The sequence below is a fragment of the Anthonomus grandis genome, chromosome 17 (genome assembly GCF_022605725.1).
Source record: "Anthonomus grandis grandis chromosome 17, icAntGran1.3, whole genome shotgun sequence".
Classification (NCBI taxonomy): domain Eukaryota; kingdom Metazoa; phylum Arthropoda; class Insecta; order Coleoptera; family Curculionidae; genus Anthonomus; species Anthonomus grandis.
The window spans coordinates 6,686,153-6,703,141 of record NC_065562.1 but is presented as its reverse complement, the minus strand read 5'-3'; the positions used below and the strand labels follow the sequence as shown (position 1 = coordinate 6,703,141).

The 16,989-nt window shown below is 32.7% G+C and overlaps 1 protein-coding gene and 1 long non-coding RNA gene across 3 annotated transcripts in view; both read right to left on the bottom strand.

The window, feature by feature from the left end:
- The window catches only part of LOC126746626 (huntingtin-like), a 157,491-nt gene that overhangs the window by 88,651 nt on the left and 51,851 nt on the right, over positions 1–16,989 (bottom strand). The window contains exons 17-18 of the mRNA XM_050454956.1: positions 3,693–3,926; positions 3,457–3,617 (exon numbers count right to left, since the gene is read on the bottom strand). Of these exons, the coding sequence (XP_050310913.1) occupies positions 3,457–3,617; positions 3,693–3,926 (395 nt within the window). The remainder of the gene's footprint in view (positions 1–3,456; positions 3,618–3,692; positions 3,927–16,989) is intronic.
- On the bottom strand, positions 13,722–16,208 carry LOC126746638 (uncharacterized). Of its 2 annotated transcripts, none has more exons than XR_007663939.1 (3): positions 15,545–16,208; positions 14,635–14,854; positions 13,722–14,575 (listed from the first exon to the last, which is right to left on the bottom strand). It is a non-coding gene; the product is annotated as an uncharacterized LOC126746638 (long non-coding RNA). The 2 variants fall into 2 exon arrangements; XR_007663938.1 differs by having other exon boundaries at positions 14,635–14,857; positions 15,545–16,139.

Genomic DNA, 16,989 nt, shown 5'->3' with positions numbered 1-16,989 from the left:
TGGTCTTACTTCTGGTTCTGAAACTTTCTTGTGAGAATGCCTGAAGTCATTTATAATTGACCAACATTCTCTCTGCCTATTTGAGGACATATTCAAGCGGTCACTATAATATTTAACCTTAGCTGCTTTTATCGTCTTTCTATATAGACTACGATATTTCTGATGATAAAGAATAATGTTTGCATTAGTTGTAAACTTGCACAGCTTAGCCAAAAAACGGAGGTTTTTAGCTGAAGTTCTGAGGCCTGCTGTGACCCATGGTTTTCTATTTTTCATTTTAAGCCTATTTTTAGGAAAACACTGATTGATCTTGTCACATAGCACATGAAATAACAAAGTAAACGGGTCAGGAGCCATTTCAACTGCATTCCAATTAACCAAAGCTGCAGTAGAAGAAAAGGCATTAAAATTTGCTCTGCTGAAAATTCTTCCTATATAATGAGATGAAGGAAATACAGTGTTGCATGGAATCCTAGCGAGAATGGCTTCATGGTCAGAATATATGATATGATTAACGTTATTGAGGAACACACTTACTTCAGGAATACTCTTTTATGTGAGGAATACACTTTTTATTGACAACGGTCAAAACTCTAACCTGACTCGCGTTGACTGTCGTTTAATTGTTTCCAAGATAAACAACAAAATTAATTAAAATGTCATGAAACGCGATCTCTTTTAAAGACCCATGTAACAATTTGTAAATGTTTAGAATTTTCTACATTGTTTTTCCCAGGGAGACCAATAATTTCAAGAGAATACTGACAATTAAAGCAAGAAAGTATATAAGTTTTAGATCATATAACTTAAATAACCTAAATTGGGAACCAAATGGGGCTCTCTAAAACAAGATGAACCTCTTAAAACTAGATATTATAGGTGAAAATAATAAACTTAACTCATCAACTTAAACTATCAAATACAAGCAAAACAGTACTTGAACTATGAGAATAATTAATATTTACATTTTTATATGATTCAACATTTTTGCAGCGTGAGTATAATCATATTCCATAACCTCTTACAAACTTATAACTTTTAATTCTAAGAAACATACACTTATAAAAATAAGAAGTTTATTCCATTTAAAAAAAAAATATTTTTTGAATTCAATTTATTTTTCTATTTTTTCTTAATTGCCCTGTATTAATGTTCGTCAAATATTATAGAAATACATGGCACTAAGTCGATCCTTCACTTTAAGAAATTAAACTTCCAATAAATTTAATAATGAAGACCTCTGTATACGGAAAAAATACGATTTCTTTATAACCTGAAAACATTTTATGCATAAAATTAAAAATATCTCAAAAACCATTCCACTTAGGTATAGGAAAATACACAAAATGTGCTCAGATTTTCATGTAGAATCTAAAAACGTATAATATATATATTGTATATCACTCTCTATTTTAATCATAATAAAAAAACTGTTTAAAATGTATTTTCGAACAAAAAACTTTTCTTTTGCAGGTATGAAACCAAAATATGAGGATTGCCTTTATTTTAAACATTATATTTCTTTTGTCCTTAACTCGCTACCAATCTAATTCTTTCGTAATTTAACATAAGGATTAAAATTGTTTACCATAATTTTTTAATAATCAAATCGCGAAATAAATGTTAATATTCGTTTAAATTCATTTAAATTAATCCCTTAGAACATTGAATACACTAGAATAAACATTGGCTGCTTGGATTGAGCGCAACATCTACACAGGGGGTAGAGGGGATATTTTGTTGATAAACATGCTTAGTATTTCATGTTGCCAGTGATTACTCAATTTACTCAATTTTAACAGAAGAAAATAAAGTGATATAAATTATTATAATTAGCAGAAACTGAGTTGTATTCTTTATTATAAAGCAAAAAAAAGAGTGAAAAATTATGAAGAAATCTGAAGTGGGTCACATATATTGGAAAAAAGGAAATTCAAATCGTTCCTTTCACAGGCGAGTTAGGTGTCATCCTTGTTATAATATTAAGACAGCATATTTGTGAAGTATCTATATAAGTATTGGATGCCAAAATGTTAATAAAAATGTTTAATTAAGTATGTTATTATAATCTAGCAAATTTATCGCTTATTCGAACCCGAAAAGCCGCAAAATTAATGTGTGCAAAAATGAAGGTAGTATCTAGTCGATATCCAGCAACCAAAATCGAGAATGCAGCATATGTCGTTTGACAGTAACATATTTATAGTCGGCGCCCATTATTATTTAATCAATACAATGCCCGTGTCTAGATATTAACTATGGATAACTAAATCGGTTTATAGTGGGTATAAACTGTGACAAACTAAGAAAATTAATTAAAAGGTTAACTTCCAAAGGATTTGAATTAAACTTTTTTCTGTAATATATAATAAATATCTAAAAGGATTTGAGATGTTTGCAAACCTCTACAAACGAAAGTTTTTCGTTTAAAAATTATTAAGTAAGTTATAAATGGCTATAACTGCCAAAGGATATGGGTAAAACTTTTTTTTATAGCCGTTAGGATTTACATAGCCCCTTATATTTTTTACAATTTAATAATTTTTTGCCCAAAAAACTTTTGTTTGTAGAGGTCTTGCAACCCTCTCAAATGCGTTTAGATATTTATTATAGAAAAAAAGATTAATTCAAATCCTTTAGAAGCCTTTTTCATTTCGTTGACATTCGACTTTTTACGTAATTTTTACAAACACGGCTGTAGAGGTTTATAACCACTATTTAGCTTTTAATGAAATCTGTTAGAGGGTTGAGTTTGAATAGCCTAGGCTAGACTTCGCCAACTGATAGGTTAAGAAACATAATATAATATTATATAATGAATTTTTGCAAATAAAAGTCGTTTATTATTATTATTATTATTAAATTGATTTAGTTATTGATTGTTAATATCTGGACAAAAAAATATTAAAATTCCTTGGGAGTATCAGGAGATACGGACATTATTACGATTAAATAACAGCGGGGCGCGGACTATAAATAGGTTGCTGGCAAACGACATATGCTGCGTTCTAGATTTTTGGTTGCTGGATATCGATCGGGCGCTAACTTCACAGATATGAAAAAATATCTAGAGCAACACAAAGCAACACAAAGTGACAACTTCGGATACGTGCATTGTAAATATAGAGGTATTCTAAGTTGCCAAGTTGCTTTTTTTTCATCAACTTTTTTGTCATGATTCTTTTTTTTTTTATTGAAAAAAATGTTGATTACTCTCAAAGCATATTTTATTAGTCGGCAAATAAACGAAACTTTTAAAGAGTACAATTCCTCACATACTCTCACGAGATGTGTCATGATTAAGAAAATTATACATTAAATGAAAAATTGGAAAGTCTATTTGACATCATTGTCTGAGAGATGGTGAACTCAAACAACCTCGCCCATGGTTTGCAGTTACGCTTATTCTAGGCATTTAATGTTCTAAGATTAATCCTAATAATCAAAAGCACTTACGGAACAAATCCTTCTTCAATATATTCAAACTGCTTCAAAACGAAATCTTTAAACACCTGCTTAGAATCTAAAAGGCAATAATTTACTCGCAGCTGGACCAACTGACAGAGCAGTTTTAACACATGGCTTTGAAATAGTACGTCACTAGTAACCGTGTATTGCTGAAAATAAAGTTTCTGTTTATGCAAATCACGATTTTCAGCCTAAAAATACTAATTGCATAATAAGTAATTTACCTCTAAAGAATTAATAACCATAGACTCAAATATCCGAATATAACTGGCCAAAGTTTTATCCGAGGTCCTGCTAATGACGGGGTTTTTCTTAACATCTCTTCGGTGCAAATAACCCATAATGGTTCTATCTCTATCACATTCTATCTTGTTAATCGAGTTGAGAGCTTTAATGCAGGCAGACATATCTTCGTAAGGTTTTTGAAATAGGTTGTGGTAAAAACTGGAATTTTGGTCCTAAGAAAATTGAACATCATAAAAATACGTTTTAAATAATTTTAAAAAGATTCAAATTCAAATATATTACTTAAAATTGTACAGTATTGTTACAAAGTTAGTGTTTGTGCCCTAAGTCACAAGTGACTTGTTGGGACACAGTATTTCAGAATACAATAATCATTTAACAATAAATTTGAGAGCTTGTTATAAAAAACAAATTAAATTAACTTAGATTAAATTTGTAAAAGTAATATTTAAATTAATTCATTCTTCTATTCTATCAATAAATAATATTTGCAAATATACCTGTAATTATAACATTTGTTTACGTAAGAAAAGGTAGCTTTAACAAAACATTTTCATAGTTACACCTGATCCATTCGGTTATGCGTATATTAAACAGACTTATTTTTCTTATAGCCTTAAAAGCGTGTGGTATAAAATTAAAGATTCTTGGCCCCACATAAGAAATATGACGTTGACAAATTGTAAAATCCACCTTAGTCAAAAAAACATGTTCTCTCGTGACAGATCTAGTAATATTAATAAATCAAAGGAGAACAACACAAAATATCGGTCTCAAAAAATTCTTTTATTTGTTAGAGTGGTGACACGTGTTTCGCTCCGAAGAGCATCATCAGACCTAAAAAATAATGTAAACAAAACCGTATATAGTAATATGAAGGCGTTGGGGTAGAATAAATGTTTTTATTCTTCATAAAAAGTTCTCTTACAGTGAGAGCACCACTTTCCAAAAACAAATTAACTGTTGAGTATCTTTTTGGTTTTTGATTTATTATTTTTAGTATATATTTTTGAGTGATAACCAGCTTTGTTAACATTGTGCGACACGCACTACCCCAAATTCTTATACCATAATTGAGAACGGACTCAACCAGAGCCTGATAGACCAGTTCCAACAACTCACGAGGCATAAATTCGCGTAGTTGATAAAACTTATAAATTGTTTTCCTTCTCTTTTTAGTTATGTAATCAATGTGCATATTGTATCTTAAATTTCTATCAATATAAACGCCGAGGTATTTTGTGTACGAAACTGAAGAAATCTTAGAATCACAAGTACAATTTTCCATCTGATTTGCGAAACAAGGATAAATATGCATTGTTAGTTCGGCCGGTTCTTCTTGTTGATTACTGTTATAAATCGAGAAATTTATAAAGTGGGTTGGGTTGGGTATATATATATGTACAGGGTGGCCAAATAAGCGAGGTAAGCGGTTGTATCTCAGGACCTGTACATCCGGCAACAATGGAATTTTTTTTATTATTATAAAAGTGGCCATGAGAAAATTCTGGAAATTATTTTTAAGTTCCGTATTTCACCGCAAGAGGGCGCAACTGAAAATGAAATAAACGAAACGTCTTTTTCTCCGAAAACTTAAATATTAACCTATACTTTTGATATTATTTTTAGTAAGCCTAGATAATTTGCTATAATTTTGGTTTATTAATTATTGACGTACGAACGATATTAGGGGTGGGGGAAGCTATTGAAAGTGGAATCATTAAAATCGGTGTAAATTCTAAACCACTTATTCCATTTGAGCAATTTAAAATTTATTTGCAAGATAAATGTAGCTGCTTTAAAAGTTTGATCTCATCACTACCCTATACTTCCTAATAAAACCGCCAGAGGGCGCAATTTGTAATAATTCCAGTTTTTTTCATTGCTCCAAAAATTCAAATTGAATGGTATATTTTGACATCATATTTTAAAAGTAAATAAAATTTGCAAAAATACTGTGAAAATGATATAACGCACCATGATATATTTGCTTGTTTTAAAGTTATAGCGAATTAAATTCTTTTACGCACCGAGTCCAAACTTATGTACCGCCATCTAGCGCTCGGCCTCTAGTTAGCGTATAGTAGGCGGCAAAAATAAAAGAAACTTTTAAAAAGGATTGTATGGAAACTTCAAATATTTATTAGACGGCCAGTTTAAATCTGTTTTCAATTTTCTTTGCTCGATTTTTTGTAAACTGCCTTTGACAAATAATAAAGCTGTGGATTTGATTGCGGTTTTCTTTGAGTGCTTTTAAAATGCAGCAATAGCTGAAAGACAGGATGCCCTTCGGTATCCAGATCGCCGCCATTATGGCAGAAGAATTTTTCCACGGTTGGTACAGCGACTACGCGATACTGGGAGTTTTAGTCGGCCCAAATTTAGAAGGCGTCGCGCTACTAAAAGAACTGAAGAAAACATTATTAATGTGTTGGCCTACATAGAGTTTAATAGGCATATTGGAACTCGTGCATTATCTTTCGATTTGGGAATAGCTCGAACTACTGTTCAAAATATACTTAAAGACCACAGGTAATACATCTTTTTATTATAATTTTCTTCTCGAATATAGGCATTTATTTTTATTTTAAGGCTACACCCTTTCCATATAATCCTACATCAAGCTCTAAACGAACATGATTTTGAGCGCCGAATTGAGTTTTGCCAATGGATACTAGCAATGATTCGCGAAAACAGGGATTTTTTGTCACAGATTCTGTGGACCGATGAAGCCACTTTTTGTAGCGATGGGAAAGTCAACAGGCATAATATGCATTATTGGTCGGTTGAAAATCCTCGCTGGATGCGAGAAGTCCAGCACCAAGCTGGAGTGTAAACGTGTGGTGTGGCATTATCGGAATGAAAATTATTGGTCCCTATTTTTTTGATGGCACATTAACCGGTAATGTTTTTTTTGCATTTTTTAACAAATTCCTTGCCTATTTTATTGGAAGTAAGACGGATCATGTATTTCCAATTGGACGGGTGCCCAGCACATTTTTCCCGTTTGTTGCGGCATCATATAAATAATTACTTTCAAGGGCGCTGGATCGGAAGGGGGAGTCTATATCCTTGGCCGGCCAGCTCACCCGATTTAACATGCCTAGACTTTTACTACTAAAAGATATGGTGTACCAAACTCCACCTACAACAAGACAGGATATGGAAAACTGAATCCGTGGTGCAATAAATGAAATATCAGCTGCTGAAATCGAAACACCAGTTTTTATCCACGCAAAGAAGATTGGAAGCTTGTTTGGAATGTGATGGAAAGCAGTTTGAACACCTATCGAGGCATTAAATACCAAATATGATTGGGTTTAAAATCGGTCCTTTTCAGGACCATAATTTAAATATAAAAAGAAATTCGTTAATAAAATTATTCGCCTTAAGAAAGTCACATAAACTTCCAGTTATTCTGTGATACATAGGTATTATTAATTTATTATTTATCAATCAATTATTACTATAATAATTTATTAATTATGACATCATGGTATTTTAGTTGTGGTAATGCTAATTAGAGATTTTTAGGCGGGACACAAGTTTAGGCTCGGTGCGTAAAAAACTTTAATTCGCTATAACTTTAAAACGAGCAAAGATATCATCGTGCGGTTTTTACAGTACTTTTGCAAATTTTATTTACTTTTTAAATAAAATGTCAAAAATATACCATTCAATTTGAATTTTTAAAGCAAAATGAAAAAAACTGGAATTATAACAAATTGCGCCCTCTGGCGGTTTTATTAGGAACTATAGGGTAGCAATGAGATCAGACTTTTAAAGCAGCTACATTTATCTTGCAAATAAATTTTGAATTGCTCAAATCGAATAAGTGGTTTAGAATTTACACCGATTTTAATGATTCTGCATTTAATATGCTTTTCAATTATATACTTACTTTTGTGATAGCTATTTGTTTTCACAGCAATATCAAGGGCAAAAGAAAAAAACCACAAAAATTAAAAAATTAAAAAATCAAAATTTCATTAAACAAATCTAAAATTATAACAATTGTTCAAAATGTCTTCCCTCTTGTTCAATACATTTGATGCATCTTCTTCTGACACTATCGACAACCCGTTCAAGTTCAACGCATTTTAGTCGCATTTCATTGTACACACACACACTAATTCGATTAGTTAGTTCGTCTCGAGTATTAATGTTAATACTATAAACTTTAGATTTTAATGTGCCCCAGACATAAAAGTCAAGTATCTTCCGATCCATTTCTCCCCAAAGCATTGATTCAAGGAATTTTGCACAATTCTGCCATTATGGGCTGGGCATCCGTCCATTTGAAACCAAAATTCCTGTCTAGCGGCTAAGGTGATTTCTTCCAGAAAGTCAACAAGGTCATTATTTAATAAATTTGAAAACTCATTGGAATTAAGCCGATCAGGAAGTATTACAGGCCCGAAAAGGCGACCTCTCATTAATCCTATCCATACGTTGACCCTTATCTCATGTTGAAAATGTGAAACAACAGTCGCATGAAGGTTTTCTGTATGCCATATATGGCTAATTCTTAAATTCATTAATCCGGCTCTTGTAAATGTTGCTGCATCTGTCCAAAATATTTGATCTGTTCCTCACTCTTGCAACTTATTAAAGTACCACCTACAGAATTGAAGCCTCACCTCACCATCCACTGGCAATAAATCCTGGATTTTTTTCAAATGAGCATCCGTTTCAATTATTTTTTTTTTAAGAACTCTATGTTACAGTGGAATGGTGAATCCTTAATGCAGCACCAATGCGCCGAGTATTTCAAGATATATCTTCTGTAACAGCTCTCATAATCGCAGGTTCTTGTCTCCAGTTTCCCCACAGCGTCTAAATACTTCTGCGAATGTACAGGGTGTCCCATTTTGGGTACTTTTGCGGGATATCTCCGTTATTTTTAGAGATAGAGAGTTGCATTTTTTCATTTTCATTTTTTCATTTCATTTTTCAAAACACTTTCCTTCAAAAAGAAGCTTGACTTATTAGAGAAGATGGAGATCACAAGGGCAAAAAGGAGTCCTGTACCGTCTTGTGTGAATGATGTTTTTACCTTTGAACCGCATTTAATTTTTAACAATATTTATCACGACCTGGATAGCACGTAAGTTTAGCGCTTGCCTACGAACCCGATGGTCGCTGGTTCATTTCTCGACCAAGTCATATTTCAGTTTTTATTTTTATTTTATTTTTTGCTTTATTTCCGTTCTCCCGTTCAACTTAACCTCATTTTGCTTGTTTTGTGTACTTTTATTTTATTTAGTCTTGACACTGGATTTAATGTGAACGTCAGCATTATTTTTTATTTTTTATGTATTTATTTTTGTTTTAACTTAAATGTTTGTGGTGTTAATCCAATAGCTTTACTGGTAAGTCATATCTCAATATTGTAATTTGTGTCTATGCATTGTTGTTTTTATACTAGAGTTGCTTTCTATTTTCTTTTAGATCTGACGATGCCTTAGGGCGAAACACGTGTAATCGTTTTTTTAAAAAATAAACATAATTTGAGACCATGAGACCAGACTTTGTGTCCCTCCAATCTCTGAATTTTTACTATAAAAGTATGCAAGAACACTGAATGTCATAAAAGACTTAAGTATGTGAACATAAGATTTCATTTTGTTAGACATAAGATTAAAGACAATGTGGTTATGATAAAATATGTTAGTACACATGAACAAGAAGCTGATTTATTTACTAAATCCTTAGGTTTTAAACACCTTTAAAAGCTGTTTAAAATAAAGTAAAAATTTGTGATTTCTCATTGAGGGAGGGAAAAAAACATCAGTTTTCTTATAGGAAAAATTGAAAATTATTGTACGGTCTGCAAACGTAATTTCACATAAAAACTGAAATATGTCAAATGTTAGACTTAAATAAAAGAGGAAATTATACACAAAAAATGTTTAGATTCTAGTGTAGAATCTGAAAAATCTCACCTTGAAAATATTTTTGCCAAATTGTATCTATCGACTTAAGTATATTGTCAAATTTTCAGATTTTTCCTAGTTATAGTTTACCCTCAATCTATTCCCCAATATACAGGGTGGTCCGGTTTCGATGGCGGAAAATTAAATGGACAACGGAGAACGAAAAAATAATAAGTTTGCTATTATAAATAATATTCGAAAAATGTTTCGTTAAAAAATTACAGGGTGTCAAAATTCTAATTAAAAAAATCAATTTTTTTTATTTTTCTTAAACCACTTTAGATATTTTAATGAAATTTGGCACGTTTAGACAGTTAATCAAGACGCATTTTTTTGTGCAAAAATTATTAATTTTATTTACCAGTGGCGTGTGTGCGGGCCGATCTTCATACAATTTTAATTAATTTTAATTAAAAAATGATGCGCCACTGTTTTTTTTTTTAATTTCTTTTTTTATGAAATCCTTGTTTAATTTAAAATAAAAAACATCTCTTTACTTTTTGTCGTACGACACACCGTTTGCGAGTAAAAATGCTGATTTATAAAAACACATAAGAAGATAACACATTTAACTCGTTTAAAAACAATAACAAAATAAAAACAATTAATAATTAAAGAAGTTGTTCAAAATGCAGCCCACCGACCTCAATATATTTTCTACAACGAGTTATTAAGGAGTTTATTGCAGCCAGTACCACAAAATTTTGATTTTGCATGTCGTTACATGCTTCCTGAATTCTTAAGATGAATTCCTCTCTGTTAAATACGGCATTAGCGTAAACTTTATCCTTAATGTTTCCCCAAACGTAAAAATCTAGTGGATTAAGATCCGGTGACATGGATATCATTCCTCCCTAGCCGGCCAATCCACCTTCCAGGGTAATTATTATTAAGCCAGTTTCTTACACCTATTTCAAAATGTGGGGGGGCTCCATCCAGTTGTATCCAACTTTCATGTCTCAAATTAATGGGTAAATCCTCAATGTAGTCCGGCATTATTATTTCAGCATTATCAGCACTATTATTTAAAAACTCCAGAAATAGTTGTGAGTTTAGCCTTGGAGGTAGGAAATGCGGACCACAAACATTATCACGAATAACGCCCAACCAAACATTAACGGAAAATTCATTTTGAAACGATCTTGGCCGAATTGCATGAGGATTCTGTTGTGCCCAAACATGAATGTTATAAAAATTTATCACTCCGCGTCTTGTAAAATAAGACTCATCCGTCCAAAGTCTCTTGTGTAAAAAGTCGGGATTATCCTCTATTGAGTTTAAAAGCCACTGACAAAATCTTACTCTCTTTTCAGCATCACCAGGGTGTAAACCCTGAACAGGCTGTAGGTGATATGCATGCCTGTGGTCAGCGTGTAAGGTTCGCAATATTTGAGATTTAGGAATTTGTAGTTGTTGAGCTGCCTTGCGAGAGCTCAGCCTTGGATTATTATCAAAAGTGCGCAGTACACGATTTTCATTATTATTTCTCTGGTTTTGGTATTGTTTATTATTACCACGTAGACCAAAGTTCCTAAAATGTTGATGTGTTCTAATGAACACGCGAGCATCTGGAATTCTTCTATTTGGATACCGTCTTCGATATTCACGAACTGCCGCTTCCGCATTTCCATCACAAAATTCATAACAAAAATGAATATCAGCGTATTCATTACTTGAAAAACGCATTTTTCACAATACTTTTAACAACACTGTTAACAATAGCAAAATTAATAAGTTAACCAACGCAATAATTTCACTTACTTAAATAATTAACTGTCATAATAAAATACAAACAAACCGTTTTTGGTTTTATGCATGCATTGCCTTCTTGCCGGCATTATTATATTCATTATTTATTTGAATTTCGGAATCCAGATTCTTGTGTCTTTTTTAGAACCCAACAGAATAATTTAGTCTTTAATTAAATTTAGTATTTTCATATTTTTTGTTTAATAAAAAAAATCAGCATTTATAAAAAATTATTTTTTTACTCGCAGTGTGTCGTACGACAAAAAGTAAAGAGATGTTTTTTATTTTAAATTAAACAAGGATTTCATAAAAAAAAGAAATTAAAAAAAACAGTGGCGCATCATCTTTTTAATTAAAATTGTATGAAGATCGACCCGCACACACGCCACTGGTGTATAAAATTAATAATTTTTGCACAAAAAGATGCGTCTTGATTAACTGTCTAAACGTGCCAAATTTCATTAAAATATCTAAAGTGGTTTAAGAAAAATAAAAAAAAATTGATTTTTTTAATTAGAATTTTGACACCCTGTAATTTTTTAACGAATCATTTTTCGAATATTATTTATAATAGCAAACTTATTATTTTTTCGTTTTCCGTCGGCCATTTAATTTTCGGCCATCGAAACCGGACCACCCTGTATAACTCCTCAATATATAAGTAAACAAAAAATATGTTCGTTCTCAGGTAAATATTTTACTCGCTGCTTTTGAAATTTATTCAACGACGTAATATAGAGCGCAAAACCAAACAACATTTATTTTAATTAATTTCTTTTCAATTTATATGAGCAACATTTTCAGGCAAACTATGAATTATACAGGGTGTTACAAAATTCGGTGCAAATATTTTAAGACCGTATTGTTGGAGTTAAAATAATACTTTTTTTTCCTATAAACATGTGTCCTAAGATGCACCTCCTCAGAGCTACAGCCCGAGCAAATTGCTTGAAGAAAATTGATTATTTCAAACACTAACTACTGTTATACGTCAAATCATTTGGAAATTTGCAAGTTTTAATTTAAACTAATTATTTGATATTTTCCGTCCCAAAAATGGTGTAAACCCAATTTTAGGAAAGGATTCAGAGGGGCTTATTTTTTTGATGGTCCCTATTTTATGTTTGCATTGCATAAATTCAAAAATGTAGAACACCATCTAATTAGCCATGAAAAAATCTAAAATTATCGGTTTTTGCATTTTTGCATAAAATTTAATTTGATTTGACAAAAAAGAAAACAGTTACAGCCCATTTTGTTTTTTCTAATTTAATAGATTAATCGGGTTTATTAATACCTTTCCGTTTATCAGCGATTTTCTCGAAAACGCCTAATTATACAGGGTGACCACGGTAACTTTGGCATAAATTGTAGCGAAGGTGCGGGCTCCATAGGTAAGTATTTTGAGCATAGGAACCCATGTCCGAAAAAGCCCTCATTCGGAGATGGGGCTGTTTCGCGGCAGGTGGGTAAGCAACCCAACGTACACGAAAAGTTTTTTTTACTTTTTCTGAATACCATGTATTTTTTTTGTCAATGACAGCGTGTTTGTAAATGTCGACCGCACACTACGGGAAACGGGATCATTTTAAGTAAGTCTTGTTCTTTAAAAGTATTTTTTTATTGCCAAAGTATAAATTTATTGTAAGTCGTTTATACGGGACTGTTAACTAGGTACCGGGTGTTTCAAATTCGAGCCACATCATTGGGATTTCGGAAACGGTAAGAGATACAGGGTCGGTTAAATTGGGGCAAAGTTGCGTATTCTTATGCTTAACAAAATGCCGTTTTAAAATTTAAAAAATTCCGACTACGTACGAAGTTATTCGGAAAATACCGAAATTTTGGAAAATCGTTTTTATTTTTTTGTGAGGTTATTTGAAAACATATTTTAAAATAATTGACACTTTATTATTGTCACTTTTTCTCCTCTACCAGATGGCGTCGTCAAATTTAAAATCCGACGTTTCGTCTTTTGGCAACCATCATCAACTTTATTTTTTTAAATACGGCCCTGGAATTTTTTTTACTCATTTTAATTCCCCTTTTTATTCTTAGAGATTTTCCAATATTTTGATGTCAAAAATTTACTTTTATTAAAAAAAAGTTAATACTGTCCTGTTGTTTGAAATAAAAAGTAATAATTTATCTTAACACTATCATTTATTGAATAAATCAATGTTTTTAACAAAATTTTTTAATTATTAACATGGTAAAAATAGTATAAATTTGATATATTATACTAAATTTTAACAATAACAATAGTAACAACTATAATTTATTACTAATTTGTATGTTGAACAACACAAACTAAAAATAATAGAACTTAATGCAAAAAAATGCAATATTTTAAGTTTAAAGTAAATATTCAAATAGTTGACCCTGCACCTCAATACATTTCTGTATCCTTCTACGTAAATTTCCAGACACTGCCCGCTGGATAGTCCTGGCTCGTATACCCCTTAATTCTGTCAATAAATTTGCACGTAAAATGTTTATATCATTTGGGGTGTTCTTAGTCTGTTCTTTAAATAGCCCCAAAAAAAATAATCCAACGGGGAAAGATCGGGACTTCTAGCTGGCCAGCGCACCACCCCTTGATTTCCAATCCACTGATTAGGAAAATTATGATTTAAAAATCGTGTGACATTCCTTCCATTATGGGGTGGTGCACCATCCTGCTGCCACCACAAATCGCGGATAATATCAAGAGGTTCATTTTCAAGAACATCGAATATATTTGGCAGAATTAAATCTAAATAGCGCTCAGCAGTTAAATTACCGTCGTATATAATAGGTCCCAAAATTCGATTCCTGTAAAGACCCACCCAAACATTGAAAGAATTATGCCCCTGTCTTCTTACTTCGCGGTTTTGTCTCGGATTTTCGACTGAATAAAAATGTTCATTATTCCGATTAAATAGCCCGTTAGTCGAAAAGTAACATTCATCTGTCCAAATTATTTTGTTTAAAAAGTCTTCATCATCTTGCAGTTTTTCGTTCAATCAATTGCAAAACTGAAGCCTTCTATCGGTATCTCCATGCCTAAGTTCTTGACTGATATGAAGTTTATAGGGGCGATAGCGATTTTTTCTCAATACTCTGTGGATACGGGTACTTGGCATATTCAATTCACGGGAAAATTGTCTGGTTGAACCTTGCGGATTTTGGGTAACCTTTAACGAAAGCTATCTGATAAAAAGTTATTGTGAAAGTATATCGTTGTAATACTTACAGCATTAATAATCGCCTGCTCGGTTTCAGGATGCACTCGAGTCCCATACATATTTCGAGGTTTAGTGAAACTTCCATAGAGGCTAAGGTTCCTGTCCAAAGCTCCGAAATACGTATAATTAGGTTGGGGGCGCTCTGGATATTGCTCCAGATATTGTTGGCAGGAGCGTTGCGAATTTCTATTCAAAGAATAGTAAATTTGGACCATATCACGTTGTTCGCTACTAGAGAATACCATTTTTGATTTCACAAAATATCGAAAAAGCCAAATGTCAAACAGATATAAACAATTAATGACAGATGGTCGTCCATTTTTTTCTAATTCAAAGCCATCTTTGCTAATAAGAATTTTCAAGTTATTCAGCCGGAGACTTAGACATCAGGCCTGCAGAAAAATTTGTGAAAATATAATATAATATAACATATTAGCAATATTTTTACCATGTTATTGATTGAAAAACAACATCAAGACAATTTTTATTTGAAACAACAGGACAGTATTAACTTTTTTTTAATAAAAGTAAATTTTTGACATCAAAATATTGGAAAATTAAACTATGTGATATGTCATTTCTCTAAGAATAAAAAGGGGAATAAAAATGAGTAAAAAAAATTCCAGGGCCGTATTTAAAAAAATAAAGTTGATGATGGTTGCCAAAAGACGAAACGTCGGATTTTAAATTTGACGACGCCATCTGGTAGAGGAGAAAAAGTGACAATAATAAAGTGTCAATTATTTTAAAATATGTTTTCAAATAACCTCACAAAAAAATAAAAACGATTTTTCAAAATTTCGGTATTTTCCGAATAACTTCGTACGTAGTCGGAATTTTTTAAATTTTAAAACGGCATTTTGTTAAGCATAAGAATACGCAACTTTGCCCCAATTTAACCGACCCTGTATCTCTTACCGTTTCCGAAATCCCAATGATGTGGCTCGAATTTGACACACCCTGTACAGCAGGAGCGAGGACGACTGCGTCTAGCACGTGATGGACTTGAAGATGCTGTAATGGCACGTATTGCCCCAAAAGAGCATTCGTCAGGTCGCTTCTAAAGTGGGTTGCAGCCACGGGACGGTATGGAATATCTTTCACTACAACAATTTACACCCATTTAAATTGAAGAAAGTTCAACATCTCTTTCCTGACGATTCCCCTGGGCGCCTTCACTACTGCCAGTGGTTAAACAAACGCATTGGGGAAAATCCTGATTTCCTGCGGTATGTTTGTTCCACCGACGAAAAGGGCTTTTCTAGAGAAGGTATGTTCAACGCCCACAACAACCACTTCTGGTCGGAAGAGAGCTCGCATGCCATGCATGTCCGAGGATATCAAACGAAGTTTTTTGTTAATGTTTAGGCTGGCATTGTCGGCGACCACTTGCTTGGTCCATACGTTCTACCCGCCCGCTTGAATGCATAAGATTATTTGATATTTCTCCAAGGCCAGTTACAAAAATATTTTGAAGATTTGCCTCTACAAATTATTAATAACATGTGGTGGCAGCACGATGGTTGTCCTGCGCACTGGCCAAGGCGGATCCGGGACTATTTAGATGAAATTTTCCCCAATCGTTGGATAGGACGTGGGGGTCCCATAGCGTGGCCACCGAGGTCTCCAACAAATGGTGTATCAAACACCACTGGATTCGGAGGAGAGCAGCAGGGTGTTTTCGCTCGAATGCGAACTTCATGGCACCAACGGATCGATAAATGCATCCAGGAGAACGGGCAGCACTTCGAGCATCTGTTGTAGTACCCCTGTCCATCACTTTGTTTTTGTTTTATTTTCTTAGTTTTATTTTAATCCTGTTAATTTAAGACTACTTTTCCTTTAATAATTTTAGTTTTATGAATTATCTCCGGTATTTTTCGTGGAGAGCTTTATTGCAATTATTACATCTTTTTGTTTTTAAACTAAAGCGTTTAATTTGTGGCTCGTGTACGATAGCTTGCCAGGATTGCCTTATTGCTTTCCCATCTGGCGCAAAAATTTCAATTTTAAAACAACCGCTCAATTCACAACATTTGATCCGACTAGTGCGGTCTGTGCGGATATAAATCGTGATCTCTTCCTTAACCGCCAAATAGGCGATTTCAAATCGGTCACCCTGTATCGTAAAAAAGGCACAAGACAACAATTTTGTATTTTTTCATGGCTAACTGGATAGTCTTGCTAGATTTTTAAATTTCTTATAGGAAACATAAGATACAGGCCATCAGAACGGTAAGTTTCCTTAAGTCCTTCCCCAAACGAAAAATAAAAAGAGAACTCAAAAAACGTGGACAAGCAAATTTTCAGAAGAATTGATGGATAATAATTATAATTACCTAGTGTTTTGTCTAAATAAACAT